At 47.8% G+C, this 20,966-nt stretch overlaps 1 protein-coding gene across 5 annotated transcripts in view; it reads right to left on the reverse strand.

Moving 5' to 3' along the window:
* LOC104122779 (C-type lectin domain family 4 member D) overlaps window positions 1-20,966 on the reverse strand; it is a 31,179-nt gene that overhangs the window by 7,492 nt on the left and 2,721 nt on the right. Inside the window, exons 1-4 of one of the 5 annotated variants that reach the window (XM_035890540.1) lie at window positions 15,456-15,782; window positions 13,129-13,274; window positions 4,002-4,314; window positions 460-576 (exon numbers count right to left, since the gene is read on the reverse strand). In XM_035890540.1, coding sequence (XP_035746433.1) covers window positions 460-576; window positions 4,002-4,068 — 184 coding nt within the window. In that variant the 5' untranslated portion in view covers window positions 4,069-4,314; window positions 13,129-13,274; window positions 15,456-15,782. Of the gene's footprint in view, window positions 1-459; window positions 577-4,001; window positions 4,315-13,128; window positions 15,783-20,966 lie in introns of those variants that run through there. The other 4 variants (XM_035890539.1, XM_035890536.1, XM_035890538.1 and 1 more) reach the window with 4 other exon arrangements.

Raw genomic sequence — 20,966 nt, forward strand, 5'->3', positions numbered from 1 at the left:
AGAAAAGCCTGAGACTTTACAGAAAGTCCAAGCAACCTGAAACTTTGAAGATGGCCATGCTTCAAGTGGGGCGTTAGATTAGAGACCTCCAGAAGTCCCTTCCCACCTAACTCTTTCTGTCATTCTAAGAAAGAGGATGCGTACAACAGAACTGTCTGGCATAATGCTGTGGTAATCCTCGCTCCCGTATACCAGTTGGCCAAAATATCTGTTTCGTGTCATGTTGCAACTGTACCCTTAAATCCCCAAAGTTTAAGTAATCAGGAAAGATTTTGCTCCTGAATATACCTTTCAAAGATTCAACATTCAGGTTTTCCGAGCCCAAATGTGGGAGCTTGCATCCTTTCTCATGACAAAACAGTTCCTGAGTAAAAGCTCCCTCCTGGGCTCTGATTTCTCTGCTTTTCTCTCAGCACTTCCCCCAGACCTCTCTCCCATAACCAGCCTGCAGATACTCACCAAGCAGAACAATAATGAGGGCAATGCACACCAAGAGGAGCAGCAGTGAGATCAACCACGGGAGCCAAGGGGGGCATTTCTGGGGATGGTGCTCATGCTTCTTTGTCTCAGGAGGTACTAAAAGTGAAGGAACACACCAAACACACCGCAACAGTCAACTATGCTTCTGTCAGCCCACATACCAAGGATGTACAACTCAAGGAACAGCTGCTCAAAAAAAATGCAGTTTCATTTCTGATGAAGTTACGCAGTTTGGGAGAGGGGAAGATTGGTACAGTGCAGGCGACCTCTGTGGTTTCTGGAGAAGGTCAGGTTCAGCGACACTGTTCACAGTCCCAGCCCCGTTGGTGAGCTAGCAATGTTAATTGCTGGTGTTTGGGGGTGAGGCCTTCACGTGAAACAATGTCTTTCTAGATTGAGCCCAGAGCTGCCAAATACAACATTGCTCTATCTGATACTTGTGACATTCACATGAAAATGTCATATTGACTTCTCCCCAGAAAAATTTTTATGACTGCTTCAATTCCTTCTTAGCTTTTTGGACTTTCTTTGTAGAAGAAGCTTGGTGTAAGCTGAATGAGGGCAAGAGACAAAAAATGCACAAAGCGATGATGGCCCAGAATCACTGGAAGAGAGAAAAAAAATTTCCCTTCCATCTCTGCTTTCCAAGCCAGGGTTCAGAGATTTTCTGTAGTAAAACTAGGCTGCGCTAGGCTGGATGCCTGGGGAGAAGAGAGGGCTGTGTCCAGCAGCCTGAGTAAAGTATCCCACTCAGATTTAGACTTGCCAGGGCCTGATTTTTGTCTAGAGGGATACTGCCAGTACTGAGGAGGTTTGGGAGCAGGCAGGAGAATGGGTCACATGAAGGAGAAGCAAACACTTGTTAGGAGAGTGTTCTAGGTGGCGGCAGGTACACAAGCCAGGGCAAACAGGAGAGTACAGAGAGAGCAGCACTCACTACAGGACAGGAGTAAAGAAGTTTTGAGAGAGAATGATGTTAATGATAAGCTTTAGAGAGACCTCATTCACTATTCAGCATGAAATTCCTGCCTGCCGGCCATGCCTAGTGAGCAAGACTTCCAGAACACTGCTGCCTGGGCAAGCCCTCTAACTATTTCCCAAAAATTTGGGGGAGGCTATTACAGCAGGGCAAAATGCATCATCTTTCATTATCAGAAGAGAAAACAATCATAGACAGACAAGATCCAGATTTCCAGTCCAAATCATGTTTTTCTAGCCAGAGCTTTTGTCTGTAGTGAAAACAAGGATGTGGATCATGGCCTGGAGTCCAGCCACTTATTTCAGACAACAGATCTGACCAGTCCAAATGATTTTTGAGGTCCTGCATGTCCACAGATTGACTGTTCAACCTGTGCCCAGCGAGATCCGTGCATCCCACACTCACACCCAGGTGGCACAGAGAGCACTACCAGTATGTGTGCACCTCACCAACGCAACTGAAGTGCAGTAGATTTTGTGCATACTCAGTGGGTTAATCTTGCAAAATGCTTCCTACAGTAAGTCTGCATGCTTGCAGCATGTCCAGCACGATCACAACACAACAGACCTGATGGGCATATGCTGGTTATTCAGCAAGTAAATGCACATCTCCTAGGCACATGCAACAAGTGCTGTGCAGAACAGATACCTATGCTTCTACCTGGGAAATCCTGGTTGGAAATGCGGGAACCCTCATTGCACTGTGGTATGAAACCCATCCCAGTAGTCTCTGCTACTTCCTGACACAGATTATATGCTTCCTTCTTCTCTCTATCTTCCAGTGACTGCCAATTTTGTTATCTCTAGCGCCTGACTAGAAGAGACTACAGAACGGGAAAACCCAGGTGAGCTTGGCCATTATCAACATGGAGTCTGCATGGCCAGGGTAACCACTCAGAAAGACAACAGAGCAGCAAGACTCCCTCAATCTTTCAATAATTTTCAGTCATAACTCTCATCCTATGAGCATATCATGAGGCTGTGAGAGACATTAGCACTGTGTGCAATGGTACTACTAGACACTTCTCTGAATTTGAAGTATAAGCTAAGTGTGTGATCACTAGGACCAACACACTCAAAGACAGACTCTGAGCACACACCCAAACCTATAGCATGAGCCTGGCAGCAGCAGCTCAAGCAAACATGGCTGGATCAGGTGTCTTTGGAATAGGTCATTGGGAACACAGTGGGGAACTTAGACCACCTCCACCTCACCATGATGGAAATACTAGCTGTAACCAGAACCAGCTAAGCTTGATGCATCAAAAACAGTGAGCTTTCAAGTCAGTCAGGAGTATGTACATTCTTTATTTCCATGACTCATGCCTCAGAGCAAGCAAGGAATAACCTGGAGCTGATGCCTGCTCTGTTTGGGATTGTAAAACAGAGGTAAAGTGGTAAGCAGGCAAGTTAACAACCTTAGCAGCATTATTTATTCATTCATTTACACACACATACTTTCACCCCTCTGGAACTTGCTGTTGTGTAGGGTCCTGCATCTAAGGGTGGAAAGCAATGAGCCATACATAGAACATCTCTATGTGTTCCTATTTGTGGCACAATAACTACAGAATACATACCAATCAAAACATGTCTTAAATTTGCACAAAGCTAAGTAAAGGCACCATTTTACAACCATGATTTTTAATAGCAATAAAAAATTATTTGTTTGGTGTGTTAATTATTTATCAGGAGTGGTAGACATCAATCACAGAAATGGATTTTCCTCCAGGTCTTAGATAATTCTTCCTCTGTGTATTTTAGGGTGTTTTGTTCAAACCCATTCTTCCTTTTAACTTTTGGGTCTCTCTTCTCCCAGGGACCATTTCTCAATCAACAAAATACAATAGGGTTATAAATTTCTGCAGCCAGTGTCACCTCTCACGAAGATGCAGAGGGCAACTGATTGCTCTACTGTAAGGAGGCATGTTGGTTCTCTACTCCTGCTCTCTTCATAAGCAGGAATCTGTAGCCTCACTCTGTCAGAGGCAAGAGCAGTAGCAGCCAGGGCTTGGGCTTATTTGCTGCCATTTCCTGCTCCAGGACCTCCTCCACCTTTGTGACAGATCAGATTGTTTGTAAGTTGGTACTCAGTATTTGCCAAAAAACTACTCTCTCATCCAAGACTAGATAACATATAAAGAGGCAGCTACTTATCGTACCAGGGCTAAGCATTCATCCTGGATCCTCTATGATTCAGCACTATTGGTGTTGCAACCAGGGGACTAAGGGAGCCCAAATACGTTCCTTATTAAATGCTCACTTGAAACCTACTGTTCGTGCTCCCAGTAGTCATCTTTGTTCATGTTGCTGCTCCAACCACCTAAAGATTCCCACCTCTCCTCTTGTAGACTTTCCTTGACCCTTTTACTTCAAAACTCCTTCAGTCTCCTGCTCATGTAGTGGCAGACAACTCCTTTTTCTTACAAATTTTTCAAGAACAGCTAGGAACCAGAGCCACAGAAAAAAAAGTGTCCATTCCCTGTTCTTCAGCCCTCCTCCCTCTAGGTTTCCTTCCCCTGAATAACCCACCAATTCCTTACCTTCAGCCACTGCAGGCAGTGATGCATTCTTGAACTTCACCTCAGCGTAGGTGATTTCTGATGCCATTTAACCACAGTGTGAACACTGATCCCTGTTTTGCTATGTAAAAGGTGGGACTTTTTGGTTCCTGGTTCTAGAGAGAAACACCAGTAGGTTACTGAACCTTTCCTGTCTGCTCATTCACCCTCAGTCTGTCAGAGAAGGCTGTGCTGAACACTGGAAGCACTGGCAGCAACCTGAGAATTCCTGGGAGCTCAGAAATGCTCTTCAGTTTCTTAGCCCAGGAAATCAGCCCCAGCACTGTGGAAACTTCTGAGAGAGAAAAAAATGAGAACCTAACAACTGAAAAGGAAGTTGCGCTCCTCCTTCCCCATATCAGATTCTCAGCTAATAGGTTTCCTTCTTACAATCTTTTTTTTTTCTTTTTTCATCCTTCTTTTTTTACTCTCTCTTCTTCCCTTATCTTCATGCCTTTCTTTATCTGTTGGTAATTCTGTCATTGCTCCTAGGTGTGCAGCTATCATGGGTCTTAGCCCAGTTTAACCTGCACCACAGCCCAATACAAAATGCTTTCTGCCCTCACATGTCTCTTGTGGTTAAGCTGCACTTGCTACATCAAATATCACATCCTATATCTCATCCTGGGAAGTCAGCCCCAGTTGGCAAAATCTAAAATGAGGAATTGTTCCTGTAGAAGTGACACCGGGCAGTTGCAGCCTTAGGCAGAGGAATCAAAATAATCAGAAGTTTGATACATCCAAGGAGAAACAGAGAAGGATGATGCTAGGGTCGAGGAGAAGAACAAGCAAAGTGGAATAAACATAAAAAAGAAGTTGATTGTTTGAGAGATTATTGGGAAGAGCACACACAGGGACCTCTCTACCACGACCTGATTTACAGCCTGTAGAAGTTCAGAGCAGTGCTTGCTTCAGGGAGTCAGGCTCCATTTCTGAGGCTGAAAAGGGCTGGTTTATATTTTTTACTCCAATACTGTCTTTTATGTCCCTTTTCTGCTTTCTGGTAATGGCCTCAAATATTACCTCAGGGAAAATGTCAGACTACTGTTTAGTCTGATTTCAGGCTGGGGCAGATGTTGAAAGGAGACAATTAAGGGAAATTACTGGTAAGATACTTGCTGAATCAGAAGGATTTCTGAGAAGAAATGCCAATGAGTCAGCATACCCTTGAGAAAGAGATTGAGAAAGGTTCACTCAGCAGATAGGACTCAGTAATCACAGGATTATTTGGGCTGGAAGGGACCTTTAAGGATCATCCAGTCCAACCACCCTGCCATGGGCAGGAACATCTTTCACCAGACCAGGTTGCTCAAAGCCCTGTCCAATCTGGCCTTAAACACTTCCAGGGATGGGGCATCCACAACTTCTCTGGGCAACCTGTTCCAGTGTCTCACCACCATCATTGTAAAGGATTTCTTCCTTATATCTAATCTAGATCTAGCTTCTTTCAGTTTAAAACCATTGCCCCTTGTCCTGTCACTACAGGTGCTTGTAAATAGTCTCTCTCCGACTTTCTTATAAGCCCCCTCTAAGTATTGAAAAGCCACAATAAGGTCTCCAAAACAACCAGAAAGAAGATTTGCTTGGTTAGTTTGGCTAGCTGGAATTTCCTCAAGGCAGACCAGAATGACACGCTAGCAGGACATCCAGGGAGTTAGCACAGAGGATACACAGGGCAGAGTTGGAAGTGAGATAGGACCATGCAAGGAAGAACACGCATCAGACAACAGAGGAGAACAGCATGGTAGAAGGTAAAGGGCAGGGGAGTGATGTGGTGGACATCTGAACACAGATTATAGATATGCCCCTAAACAGAATGGGGCATTTGTAGCTGGATTTCTTTACCAAGGAGCCTCCTCATGTCTCGTGTGCACTGAGCTGACTTCACTTCTCCTTTTTGTATAGTGTGCAAAGAGTACTGTAGTACAAGAAGAAGAGCAGCTGCAGGACAGAAGCCTAGTCCCTTGAGAAGATGCATGCTGCCTGCCTTTCTTTCCAACATCCTTCCAGCACTTTTTTTGTCTTCAGGCTTGGCCCTCTCACTGGAATTAAGTCTCCCTAATTGCTTGCTGAAACCTAGTTATGCCCTCAAATTTCATGCCGAGATTTCAGTCAGAGTAATCCTCTGCATGCCCCCCCCGCCCTTGCCCACGGCCAACCAAGCCACAACAGACTCACAGTCCCATGGGGAAAAGGCTTACTTCCTGGCAGGGTTTCAAACTTTCCACCGTGAAGAAATGGGAAATACAATCAGCAAACAGAGAAGGAAGTCACAGTGTAGCTTCATGAGCTTTTTGCCATTGAAACAGATCTCCAAACACAGCTGAGGCATTTCAAATACAAATTCAGAATCTAGCTGCTGATTTTATTAGAATACACTAGACTGCACTCAGACATCAGGAGACAGCTCAATTCTTCCTTCTCAGCCACCAGAGCTGTTGCTTGCTGTCAAAATTCAACCCTCAGCCATACTTCCATAGGAGGCAGTGCTGGGCTCTTGTGCAACAACAGCAAGGGGATATTCCTGAGGATAAAGTCTGTGCTTTGAATTTCATATGCACCCATGGCATGTAAATGGGTGGGAGAGAGGGAGAATCAAGCCCAGCAGTTAGCTGCAGGACTGAAAATAGAAAAAAATAAAGCCTTGCTTAAAAACAACCCCAAAACTCACACGTTGTTTCATTGCTTTCCCGCTGCTCTTCCTCAGTTCCTCCCTTCCCTCTCCACCTGTGTTCTGCCCACCCACACAGTACATACTCATCCCCCCACAATACCTGTGTTCCACCCCCCAGACCATCTTTTATCTCAACCCCAATCAGTACTCCCAACAGTACTGCCCACGCTCCTAACTCCCATGCACCTCGCAAGCCCCAGCTCCTTCCTAGGGCTCGTGTGTTTGCTCACCACAACAGTCCTGCTTTCCCTCCCTACTCGTGCTCCAGCTGCTGCCTTTAGGTGATGGCTCTGCAAGCTGTGCAGGCACCATTTGGCCAGCTGACCCAAACAGAAGGCAGTCAAGGCACTAACCCTCTTTCTCCCCTACCTATCAATGAAGTTTGAGTAAGGTAAGCCCTTCATCTCACAGCCGGTTTCACCCAATTTAGCAAGCAGGTCCATGTAACAGCAGAGGAGACAGTACCATTGCATGTGCCTTACTTCTTTCAAAATCAAGCTGAACCAGTTGAGTAAAAATTGAATTCATAAGCAAAGAGAAAGCCTTGAATCCTAAAATTGTGACCCCCTCCCACATTCCAAAACACAGCCCCTTTTGAAGCTGAGCATAGCTGTGGTAGAAGCTGCAGGGAAGTGAGACACTTGTCACAAGCCAGTCAGAACAGAGAGGGGCACCTGAGGGAATTCAGTCATCACAGGTGGCATGGAGGTTATGCAGGGGCATCACACTGGCAGCCCAAAGCCAATACCTACCACCTCTTTAGAAGACTTGGCAAAAGGAAACTGATGTGGCTAAAATGTTGCGCCAAAGGGATTATCAGTATGCACTCTTCAACAAGCTGACCTTGCATTCAGATGAGGAAAATTGAATTGATCGTGATCTCAATGAAATGTAAAACCACAACAAAGCAAAGATAAAAAAAACCAGTCTGAAAAACAACTACCAGAAGCCACCAGAAGTAGTAATAAGTCCTTTCCTATAGATACTGAAAGCAGAAACCTTTTCACAAGCTTTGAGGACAACTGAAGAGCAGGGTATAAAAGAAGCAGTCAGAGAAAACAAGGACATTGAAACAAAACTAAATTAATTATTTGTGAGTGGAAGAAAATGGAGAAATTCCCACAAAGGATCCTGTTTTGTGGGAGACTAAACCAAAGGACCTATCCAAAATAAAAGTGACTGTGCAAAAGGCATGGAATTAGCAGGTCTGGTCAAGAGGGTCTGTACAGGGTTTGTGTGGCAAGGTTTTGGTAGCAGGGGGGCTTCTGTGAGAAGCTGCTAGAAGTTTTCCTTGTGTCTGATGCTGGCCAAGGCCAAGTCAATCAGCAACAGTGGTAGCACCTCTGTGTTAAGGTATTTAAGAAGGAAAAAAACCTGGCTGTGACTCAGTAGCCAGAGAGAAAAGAGAAGTGAGAGGATGCGAGAGAAAACAGCCCTGCAGACACCAAGGTCAGTGAAGGAGTGGGAGGAGGTGTTCCAGGCACCAGAGCAGAGATGCCCCTGGTGAATCACAAAAATCACAGAATGGCAAGGGTTGGAAGGGACCTCAGGAGATCATCTAGTCCAACCCATGAAGACCATGGTGAGGCAGGCTGTCCCCCTGCAGCCTGTGAAGGTCAGTGGTGGAGCAGATCTCCACCTGCAGCCCATGGAGGACCCCAAGCTAGAGCGGGTGGATGCCCAAAGTAAGGAGGCTGTGACCCTGTGGGAAGCCTGCGCCAGATCAAGTTCCTGGCAAGACTTGCACACCCGTGGGGAGAGGAGCCCACACTGAAGCAGGTTTGCTGGTAGAACTTGTGACCCTACAGGGGACCCACACTGGAATGGTCTGTTCCTGAGGGACTGCACCCTGTGGAAATTATGGACCCATGCTGGAGCAGTTCATGACGAACTGCAGCCTGTGGGAAGGACCCACACTAGAGCAGTTCATGGAGGACTGTCTCCTGCAAGAGGGACCCCAGGCTGGAGCAGGGGCAGAGTGTGAGGAGTCCTCCCCTGAGGAGAAAGGAGCAGCAGAGACAGAGTGTGATGAATTGACCCCAGCCCCCATTCCCCATCCCCTTGTGCCGCTGCAGGGATTAAGGAGAGAAAATCAGGAGCAAAGTGGAGCCTGGGAAGAGGGGTGAGGGGAAGGTGTTTTAAGATTCAGCAGTTTTTATCATCTCCTACTCTGATTTTGACTGGTAATAAATTAATTTCACCAAGTTGAGTCTGTTTTGCCCATGATGGTAACTGGCGAATGATCTCTCCCTGTCCTTATCTCAACCCACGAGCCTTTCAATGTATTTTTTTTCCTCCCCTGTCTGGTTGAAGAGGGGAGTGATAGAGTGGCTTTGGTGGGCACCTGGCATCCTGCCAAGGTCAACCCACCACAGGGTCTCAGGGCTTCCCAAGCAACTCGGAGGTGAAACAGTTGCTAATAGCAGTGAGTGGCCTCTTGCCTTAAACCTCCTTTTAATCACTGAATTGCAGGGTGGCAAGGTATATAGCAAAGAGGGGAGAAGTCTAGGAGGATTTAGGAAGCTCAAGGTTTGGCATCTGTAGTGGCCCAGTTAATAGAAATTTTAACAAAAGAATAAAATTAACGGACATGTATAAGTATGACATACTTTGGGAAGAGTCAATATAACTCTTGTAAGGAAATCTTCCCTCTTGTAGCTCTTAGAAGGCGTCAATAATCATAAGCATGAGAATAATCCAGCTATCTGTGAAGTTCTTCTGCAAAGACTTCTAAGGAAAGTGGGCAGCCATGGCATAAGAAGGCAGACCTTTTCACAGTAAGCAGACAGGAAAGGTGAGCAGGAATTAATGGTCAGTTCCCTTGGTGGACAGAAAGCACCTGCAGATCTCTACCACATTTGCAGTAGGACCCTAGCTGCCTGCTGATAGCACAGTCCTGCCATCACCTGCTTTTATGGCACCTCTAGCTAGCACAGTCTTCCAGGTCACTCAGATAAAGGCTGTCTAAACCCAATCCTGGCTTTTTTTGTCCCTGCACCTGGATGAAGAGAGCATCAGAAGTGAATGCACACCACCCTCTTGGTCTTCCCTCTCCACATCACCTTGCTCCTCTCCTAGGGATTAATGCAGAATTGGCCATGGAGGAAATAAAGGGAGAGCAGAGCCCTCACAGCCAAGGGAAGAGCATAAAAAGGCACTGAAGCACAGGGAATGGGGGCCCAAGGCCTGGCACTGAGAGGTTAGTAAGGGATGGCAGATATCTAATCAAAGGGATTCAGGCAGCAGGAGCTCTTTGAGAGCTCTTGAAGTATTTGGGTGGTTAGAGGGGATCTGGCAATAAGCGATCCCACTGTGTACTGTGTACCCTGCTGCAGGGAACTGGCTAGGGAAGGGATAGTGCAGTTCTTGCTGCAGGAGCTGAGTTGCCCCAGCTCCAGGGAACAGTGTGAGAGCACTGCAGCCTGCTGGGACCTGAGAGAAAAGCACCCCATGCCCTTCTCACGCATGGTTGACAACACTGGCCAGAGCTGCAGGGTGAAGAGACCTCTTCTGCAAGGCAGTCACCCCTGCTGATGACAGAAGGTGAAACAGGGTGCCATGCAGATACACTAGGAGACCTGGGAAGAAATGGGTTATACAGAGCTGTGAAAGCTCAGACAAAAGGATATTTGAGCACCCAGGCGTGAAGGGGAAACAGAGAAGAACTGAAGGGAGAGTGAGAAAGGGAAGTGAGAGCAGAGTGGGAGGGATAAAACAGGAGGTAGCACTGCAAAGCCACACTAATTTCTGGCAGGTGGCAGCACATACCACAGCAAGGCCTGAGTCAGCAGCAACACTTTGTGTCCTGAACAAAACCACCTAGAGTAGTGGACTCTAGCATTTTGACAGAGCCCAGCAGCTCCCCAAAATGCTATGGTTACAGTACCATGCAGAACATGGTGGAAGAAAAGAAAAGTAGGTGAGATGAGAAAGAGATGTTGCTCCCCAAAAGGATTTGTGCATTCCTCCCCCATCTCCCACATCTTTGCCAAGTTTTAGGGAGAGCTGAGGGTTTCAAGCAGAATGCACCATGTCCCAAAGCTATCTGAGCTGAGGGAGCTCAAACTCAGCTTCCGAAAGGGAAAGTCATGTGCTCACCTGAGATGACAGGCTCCTGAAATCTCTCAGGTATAAGAGAAGGAAGAACAGTATCCAGGGAACCTTCAACCAGACAAGAAGCCCAAACCTGCCTCTTTATATATATTATTAACCCAGGATTGTTTCTTCAGAAGAGAATTAACAAGTTACCCAAACAAAGCCAACAGAGGACACATCCAAAGGCATTATCTCACAGCTTTGCTTTATTCCATTACTGGGAACATCACACCTTCACCCCCTTCCTCTTCTGGGTCTGAGCCACAAGTCTCAAGGCCAGAAATTGTTGGAGATCAGATCCAGATACTGCAGTTGCTTGCCACAGCTGCACATCTGACTCCAAACCTGGGCCAGATCCAAGTCCTGGTCAGACCCAGTGGCCTGTTTCAGAGGCAGGGCTGTGAATTGTAGCTTCTTAGAGTGGGCACACGGGATTTGCATGAACAAGCTGTGGCCATGTAACACCTCCCCACAGAAGCAATCCTTCATGCTTCGTTGTCCATTCTGTCCAAGGACCGCACAGATCTCAACAGCCTCGAATTCAGTTTGGCTACACCTCTGCCCAGGGAGGTAAATGCACCTCATCTCCCTCTTTTGAAGGGGGAGCAGGGGAAGTGGAAAGAAAAGCATAAAAATCAAAAACAACCAGTCACCAAGCAAGCATGGGGGCTATGAGGTAAGGTCAGCCAGACTCATGCTGTAACCTTAGGGCCACTCTTATTTGAAACATTTCCTTCCACATCTTCACATCTTCTCCATGCCCATGCAGTAAAGCTGCCTCAGAGGTAGGTTTTGGGGAGAGGTGTCCTGGGTAGGCTGTCCCACCTGCACTGGAACAGCAGCACAAACCTCCAGGCCCTGCAGCGCTTGCCTCAGCGCTGGCATTGCGTGGCTCCCTGATGCCATAGCCTCAAGGGCAGATTTATCAGGAAGACTGCGAATGGTCTGCACTGACCCTTACCCCACGCCCTGCAGCAAGAAGGCCCTGCACACCATTCGGAGCCTCTGCACCCATCGCACGCTACACTCTCGACGGCTGGCAGTGGGGTGAGGGACACCACCAGCCTCCCGAGCAGTGCAGCCCTCCTGTGCAAAAGCCATCTGGGAAACAACTGTAGAAAGCAGAATTAAACCCAGGGAGTACAGTCACCTCAGCTGGACGCTCCCTGGCACCTCATCACTGAAATACGCTGGGGAGGTTTTAATGCCAGGCAGCGAGGGCTCTAGCTTTGGTGTTCAATGCATGCAGGAACCTCCTCATGACATAGATGTCAACATGGTCAGATGGGGAAGGACGCTTTTTGTCCCTCTCCAGGTGCTCACATCAGCCACTTTTACCACGCTAAGGCACTGAAGTCAGTGTTGGCACAGTAAAGCAAAGGGCGGGCAAACAGCCCTCCTGGGTGCCCTCCTCCAGCACGGAGCTGGCATTGATTCAGAGGGCGAAGGGCCCCTGCTGCTGACTCCCTGCAGGCCCCCGAGCTGCCATCTGGGACTGACGCAGAGGGCAAAGTGCCCCTTGCTGACTCACGCTGGCCTGCAGCACCATGGCCTCTGTCTCTTAGACTCTGCCTCCAGTTCATATTTATTTGCATATTTAGCGTTTTAAGACCAGGCAGGCGCAGCACACCATGCTGGTCCTTGCACAGCCTCTGCCCTTCCTGAGCTAAAGGATCACCATCAGACCTCAGTGTTCCCTACCACCTACCAAACCCTCATGTCAGATGCCTCACCAGATGCCACTGGACCGCCGCAGGACCCACCTCACCACAGCTGAGCACAAAAGTTGTGCTAGGAAATCATTCAGGCTGGAGGTATCTTCTTCAACCCTTGCTCAAAGCAGGGCTACTTCTGAAGCTAGACCAGGCTACTCAGGGCGGGTCCTCTGCTTACAGAAATCCTATTTCCATATGGAATATTTTGCTTAAGGACTTTTCCTGTTCACCTACCCAGAAAGTGTCCAGAGGTCATTTCCAAGCATACTTTGTACATGTACCCATGTATTGATTTCAGCTTTAGGTATTAGTGACAGCAGCTCCTAACTCTGGGCCAAGACACGCAGCCTATGCTGCCGTATCGATAGCCCCTTGGCACATATTCTCTGAAGAAAACGCTCTCCTACCCCTCTCGGCACTGCTTGCTCACTGGAATATAGTTCCTTTTCCCTGCCAGCTAACGAAGCAACGGTTTGCATAGCACTACTGATGTAGCATCTCCACACATCTTCAAACAGTTTGCTTAATGCCCTAAGCTCATGGACAAGTGCCTAGACTCCACTTCAGAAAAGACCAGGAGTTCAGTTCCTATGGTCCAAACTTTAAAGACAACACACATACACACATGTATACGCACTGGCAGACCACAAGACTGGAATGTCTCGATTCGAAGTCCTGCACTACATGGTGCATGAGGGTACTGAAGTGCAGTGGGCTTTAGGATAGCAGAACATGTCTGTATTTGGAAGTACCAGTTCCATTACTGCCAAACTGTCAAGAGGGAAGAAAACAAAAAAAAAACCAAAACAAAACCATGCTTCTGTAAATTTGACCAGGGGTCAGTTTTAAATCATTCAGGAAAGCATTTGAATGACAAGTTATGATACTGGTGGACATGAAGGTAGAGCTGCTCTTGAACTGAGGGAAGTATTCAATAAAAGCCAATAGAAACTCTGCTGTCACCCAAAGCTGTTCTGGTCTGTTTTAAACCAGACCCACCAAAGTCCTTGTCCTGTCATCTTATGGTTGCCTAACCCTTCTCCCTTGTGGTTCCTGTGTGCCAAAGTCAACACACCCTTTCCTTTCCTCTCCGTCTCAGATGCTCCTGGGAACATCTCCAGATGCTGCAGTTCTGCTTTGAGGCTTCTTCCATAGCCCCTGCCCACATCCCACCTGCAGGCACAGGTCTCCCCAGCCCAGGGGAGGTCACTGCAGGCAGCCAACCCAGGAGCCAGCATGCTCTGCCTGACAGATGCCAGCTGCAATTTCTTTTCAGAGAGCACTTTGCCAGATGCTATCCAGGTCCCAGGTGATGCTTGCCTGCAATTCCCCCCTTCTGGACTGCTGGGGGCCCAGCCAATCCCAATGGAGATGGCAGCTGAGCCCAGGGGTTGCCAGAAGCCCCGCAGTGAGGGGATTCAGCAGCAGGTAGCAACACATGGCCATGGGTGAGACTGAACTTACAAGACCACGTCACAGGTGTCACCAGCCCAGCCCAGCCAGGCTTGCAGACCAGGCCAGGAGGGCAGGGGAGCGCCATGCCTCCTTTACATCACTAAAGCACAAGACTCAACACAAAGGCTGCAAGTTACAGGCAGCTCCCTCCGTCAGGGAACATCTCTTCAAACAGCTTCAAGGATTAAAAAGCTGGTCTCCTGAGCAAGCCAGATGCCTCTGCCCCAGCATGCAGGGTTTGCCATCCTACAACACCTGAGAACAAAAAGGGAAAGCAGGCCATTGCAAGTTAGCTGGCTGACCTGCCCCGAGCACAGGTGATGCAGGTTCACCACAGGCTCCCAGCAGTGACACCTGGCAAAACATGGCTCTAGTCGGGAGCCACTACAGGCACCAGCTGCTGCTGGTTGGTCTTCCCATGCTCAAAGGCAGCTTCAAGGAATGTCCCTCAGATCCCCAACCCTGGATGAGGACACACAGCTATAGCTAATGGCAGCTGGCAAAATTAAGCGATCAAGCTACACTACAATCCCACAATGTGCTTTTCCTGACTATTAGCACGGACAAAGCTATTAACTTGGAAGAAAGATATGTAAAATGGTCTCTAGACTGAGAATCTATTGTTCACATAATGTAATGAGCACTCAATAGATTGCCTAGACCTTGAGGTGTTACAAGGTGTGTTAACTACATAGGCCCCAGTGCCCTGTTTTTATGCATTAACAGCCCAGTTGTGCTCCCTCCCAGAGCTTTGTAGGTTTATGCTGATTGAACAGGATGAGTTCAGGTTCAGATCCTGTTCCCTCATCAGCAAAGCTCAGGAAGTTTTTGGTTTCTTGTTTGGTTTTTATTTTGTTTGATTTCCTCCAATGGACATGTCTTCGTCTCCATTTCTTTGGCAGTCCACACAGCACCAAGGCTTTGTTAAAGCTAGCAAGTTTGTGCCTGCAATCCATATTGTGTGGCTGTAGTAGGACTAGTTACTGCATAGCTGTGAGACGGGAGTTTTACATCACCAAAGAGAATTAATGGGGGTGAAACACATCCCACCTCAACTACAGCTCTTGCAAAAGAAACAACCACCAATAACAAGACAAAACTGGGATCTTCCTTTGACACTTGTTTCTTGACTCTTTCTGCATGCTACAGTCTCTCCCTCATTTGGCATGAGCTTTTCTCCCCCTTTGACCATTGTCCCTCTCAGACTGAGGGCAGCTCTTCCCAGCTGCCTAAGGAAACCAGTTGATCTATTATGTGGAACATAATAAATTTTCAGGAGATATTGCTCAGTTTGATCTGATCCATATTAGAGGCCTGACCTTAATCCTTTACTTAGAGAATGCTATCATCTGCAACATCTGAGACTGTAGGTCTCAAGCAGCCTGCATACTGGCTTCTGCTACATTAGAAGAAACCACCAGCAACAGAAAGTGCAGGAAGAGATGGGAAGATTCAGCCAGTCCAGTCAAAGGCCAAGCCATCTCACCAATAACTTACCATGACAGCCAACTTCTCTCACTGGGGATAGAAAGGTTCTTCCTGATGGTCGCCAAGGTGTAGGGAGAGAGGATTTGCACACGACACATCAATCTGTGGCATTCTAGCAGGCCTCATTGTTGAGGAAAGACATGGGGACCGGGAAGATCTCCAGAGAGGGCTAAGCTCTCTCTCGTGAACCATTTCCCAATCCTCTGTTAATTCTCATTAACTACTGTCCCCTGTCCTTTAATAGATAGATCCACATGTTCCATGACTTGAGCCCCATCTGTCAAGACAGGTGTTCAGGTCAGGAGAAGCAGTATGCTTGATTGTTGGGTGCCAACACCAGCTGCTACATCACTTCGTACAACATACAGCTCGCATCACAGATTATTTTTCCCCCAAGGATAAATCTCCTTGAGATACACATGGGGTCTCCTCACCCTTCCACATTACCTACCAAGTACACCCAGGCCCTTGAGCAAAGACAATCCCACAAACGGGTTTGTCTTTTCCAATGGGAGGAGCAATCCACACTGCCTTCCCCAGCCACTTCCCCACATGCACTATGGGGACCTTATCTCCTCCCACAGTATGTAGGGGTCTTGCTTGGGCAGGACCAGGGTGGTTAGCAGATCCTCTGGTATTAACCAGCCAAGTGGCTTCTGCTAAATTTGTATCCCAGTGTTTCCGTGTCCCATTGCCCAAAGCTCTCAACGTAGCCTTTAACAGTCCATTATATCTCTCAATCTTTCCAGAGGCTTGTGGGTAATAGGGGATGTGATACACCCACTCAGCACCATGTTTCTTCGCCCAGGAGTTTATGAGGTTATTTCGGAAATGAGTCCCATTGTCTGATTCAATTCTTTCTGGGGTACCATGTTGCCACAGAATTTTCCTTTCAAGGCCTAAGATGGTGTTTCAGGCAGTGGCATGGTTTACAGGGTATGTTTCCAGCCAACCAGTAGTTGCTTCTACCATGGTGAGTATGTAGCACTTGCCTTGGCATGTTCGTGGCAGTGGTCCAATATAGTCTATTTGCCAGGCCTCGCCCTATCAAAAACCCAGCCACCACCCTCTGTTCTAGGGAGATTTTACTCATGTGGCTCACTTGATTGCAGCATGTTTCACATTTGTGAGTGACTTGTGTGATGGCCTCCATGGTCAGGTCCACCCCTCAAATCATGAGCCCATCTGTATGTTGCATCTCTCCCTAGATATCCAGATGTTTCGTGGGCCCATCGAGCTACAAATAACTTGCCCTTACACTCACAGTCCAAGTCCACCCAAGCTATCTCAATTTGGCAGCCTTGTCTGCCTGTTCATTGTTTTGATGCTCTTCAGTGGCACGGCTTTTGGGCATGTGAGCATCTACATGACATACCTTTAGAGCCATCTTTTCTACCTGGGCAGCAATGTCCTGTCACCATGCAGCAGCCCAGATGGGTTTTCCTCTGCTCTGCCAATTGGTCTTTTTCCACTGCTACAGCCAACCTCACAGGGCATTAGCCACCATCCAGGAGTCAGTATAGAGTACTGGCCACTTTTCTTGTTGAGCAATCTTTAGGGCTAGTTGGATGGCTTTCACTTCTGCAAATTGACTTGACTTGCTTTCTCCTTCAGTGGCCTCAACAACCTGTCGTGTGGGACTCCACACAGCAGCTTTCCACTTCCGACGACTTCCTACCACATGACAGGATCCATCAGTAAACAAAACGTAACACCTTTCATCTTCTGACAACTCATTATATGGTGGTGCCTCTTGGGCACGAGCCACTTCCTCAGGCAATGCTCCAAAATCTCTGCCTTCTGGCCAGCCCATGATCTCTTCCAGGATTCCTGGGTGGTTGGGTTTCCCAAGTCAAGCTTGTTGCATGATTAATGCTACCCACTTACTCCATATAGCCCTAGTTGCGTGATGTGGAGATAGAATGTTTCCTTTGAACATCCAGTTCAAAGGCAATTGCAGTGCCAAGAGGAGATATGATTTTGTACCAACAACCTCTGAAGCAGCTCGAACCCCCTCATATGCTGCTAGCATCTCTTTTTCAGGTGGGGTATAGTGGACTTCAGATCCTCAATACCCCCAACTCCAAAACGCTAATGGTCATTCTTGGGTTTCTCCTGATGTTTTCTAACTGACCATGCTCCCCTGCTGCAGTGTGAAGAATATTTTGCACAGATGGTCCTGTCCAGATAGGCCCAAGAGCTACTGCACGAGCTATTTCCTGTTTGATATGCCCAAAGACTTGTTGCTGCTCCGGGCCCCACTTAAAATAGTTCTTCTTTCATGTTACTCGATACAGAGGGCTCACAAGCTGACTATAACCTGGAATATTCATTCTCCAGAACCCTACAAGGCCTAGGAAAGCTTGTGTTTCCTTGTTAGCTGGTGGAGACATAGTTGATATCTTGTTGACCACATCCATAGGCACATGACAGCATCCATCCTGCCATTTTATTCCCAAGAACTGAATCTCCTGTGCAGGCCCCTTGACCTTGCTTTTCTTTACAGCAAAACCAGCTTTCAGAAGAATCTGGATTACTTTTTCCCTTCTCAAACACTTCTTCTGCCTTGCTTCCCCACACAATGATGTCACTGATGTATTGTAGATGTTCAGGAGCATTACCCTTTTCCAGTGCAGCCTAGATCAGTCCATGACAAATGGTGGGGCTGTGTTTCCACCCCTGGGGCAGTCGATTCCAGGTGTACTGGATACCCCTCCAAGTGAAAGCAAACTGAGGTCTGCCAAAGGGATTGAGAAAAATGCATTGGCAACCTCAATTGTGGCATACCACTTGGCTGCCTTTGACTCCAGTTCGTATCAGAGCTCTAACATGTCTGGTACAGTAGCATTCAGTGGTGGTGTCACTTCACCCAGGCCACGATAGCCTATTGTTAACCTCCACCCTCCGTCAGACTTTTGCACTGGCCATATGGGACTATTAAAAGGTGAGTGAGTCTTGCCGATGACTCCTTGGCTCTTCAGCTGATGAATCAGCTCATGGATGGGAGCTAGGGAGTTTTGGTTTGTGCAATACTGTTGCTGGTACACCGTCCTGGTAGCAATTGGCACCTGCTGTTCTTCAACTTGCAGCAATCCCACAATGAAAGGATCTTCTGAGAGGCCAGACAGGGTAGACAATTGTTTGATCTTCTCTGTGTTCGCAGTGGCTACACCAAAAACCTATTGATACCCCTTTGGGTCCTTGAAGTACCCCATCCTGAGGTAGTCTATGCCAAGGATACAAGGGGCCTCTGGGCCAGTCACAATGGGGTGCCTTTCCCATTTGTCCCCTGTTAAGCTCACCTCAGCCTCCAACACAATAATTCTTCGCATCCCCCTGTCACTCCAGAGAGCCAGATAGATTCTGTGCCCCTATACCCTGATGGCGCCAGCGTACACCATGCACCAGTGTCTACCAAAGCCTTATACTTCTGAGGATCTGATGTGCCAGGCCATCGGATCCCCACAGTCCAGTAAACCTAGTCATCCCTTTCCTCCTCCTGGCTGAAGGCAGGGTCCCCTCTATTCTTGTTCCTGGTCAGAGTATTCACTGTCTGACCCTTGCAGTGCCAGACCAGAAGTCCCCTCACCAGGATTAAGGGAGGTGATTTCAGCTCTCCCATGTCTGGGAGATCACCGATTTCCTCCTTGTGTTTCTACAGCAACTAAGCTGACAGCCTTCTTGGGTGGCCCCTTCTTAACAGCTGCCTTCCCTCTCAGTTCGCGTACGTGGGCTTCCAGCTTGAAGGTGCGTTCACCATCCCATCTCCTCACATCCTCCCCCTGGTCACACAGGAAGAACCAGAGCACCATGTGGCATGCGCCCAACGCTCCCTTTCCCTCTGACCGGGGCAGAAGAGGACTGATTTCTTGGGGCACCCCTGTAGCCAAGACACTGGCCCATAGGGATGAGAAGGCAGAGATTTTCTTGAAAGTTTTGGAGCCAGGAACACACTCTCTCCACAGCTGGCGTATCCATATCCGGGCTACACATCACTGCCAAGCTGTTAGAATAGGATGCTGGGGCACTTTGAATCACCTTCCTTTGTGTGCACGGGACATCCTCTGGATCTTCGGAGACCTGATCATCATCTAGATCACTGTAGATGTCTTCCAGCACTGCTAATTCTCTGAGGTACTTGATGCCTTCTTCTGCGGTAGTCCGCTTTCCTGGGAAGTTCACAAGATCTTCCTTGAATGGCTATCTTGCCCTCACACTTGAGAGGAGCCATCTCCAGAGACTGCAAATTGCTGCCTTTCTTCCAATTCCTCTCTCAATTCCCTGGTTTCTAGCAAGGGGTCCCACCTATTGGGCTTCTTTACCTTCCAGTTGCTGACTGTCAGCCCCATTATCCCAGCATCGGACCAACCAGGCAGCAATTCATTCACCTGGCTGTCGGCTGTAATCTTTCCGTAGGTCTCGAAGTTCTGATGATGCCAGGGACCAGGTAGTTTCTGCTTCCCATTTGAATTCTTTCACTCCTTCCTCCAATTTTTTTGTCGAAGGATTGGCTTCTAGATCAAACACTTCCTCTTCTTCCTCCTCCCTTACTAATTGATGATATGGACCTGTTGTTCTCCTTGTCCACTGTTTCTTTTTCACTACTGGGGCAATTGCTGTAGTTGTTGTTTGGGTCCCTATCTCAACTATGGTGTCCTCAGATGCAGTTTGGGTTCCTGCCTCAACCACAGCTCTCAGAGTACTGAACTGCGGCTCAATAGGCACAGACCAGGCCCCAGTACAGTGCTAGAAGCTGTTGGTTTTCATTAGGGTAGGCAAGGCACCCTTCTATCAGGTAGCATGTCAGTTTGCCAGGATTGCTTGCTTGTTCAGGTGTAAAGTCCCAGGCTATGGGAGGTGAAAACCATCCTAGAAATCTGCCAAAATCCTTCCACACACCCTGTCACCTAGGGACCGGCTGCCTCAAGGCACATTTCAATATCATCTCATCCAAAAGTTGTCTTCACTTGCACCAGGATGAGACCAGATTCCACAAAACCCGTAATATGCCAACAGTATTAATTAGCAGTATTAAACAGCTCACGTAAGGGTAAGCAAAGACCTCAGGAGCCTCTATAATAAAACCATCCACATCAATCCTGGTTAGGGAGAGAGAGATGTGTTCCCTCACCTTCTCCACAAGATAGCTCCCCAAGCACAGCAAGGTCACTAAAGCCAGAGGAAAGCACGTAGCCACTGTTTGTACTAGGACAGTCCCAAGTTCCTTCATCCTCCCCAGAAGATAACTCCCCCAGCACAGTAAGATCATCAACACCAGGGCAAAGCACACAGCCATTACTTGTACTAACATGTTCCCAAACTCAGCAAATAAAGAGATAAGCAGTACAGCCAACAAACTCCATGATCCATACAGAGGCTTGCCACTAAATCACTACTATAGCTATAGCACACAATACAAAACTGCAGTTGTCTTGCCCCACGCTGTGTGCCAAAAAGGACTGTGATGGTTTGACCTTGGCTGGACACCAGGTGCCACCAATCCGCTCTATCACTGGCCTC

This window comes from Egretta garzetta, unplaced genomic scaffold, assembly GCF_000687185.1.
Source record: "Egretta garzetta isolate BGI_Z169 unplaced genomic scaffold, ASM68718v1 scaffold363, whole genome shotgun sequence".
Classification (NCBI taxonomy): Eukaryota; Metazoa; Chordata; class Aves; order Pelecaniformes; family Ardeidae; genus Egretta; species Egretta garzetta.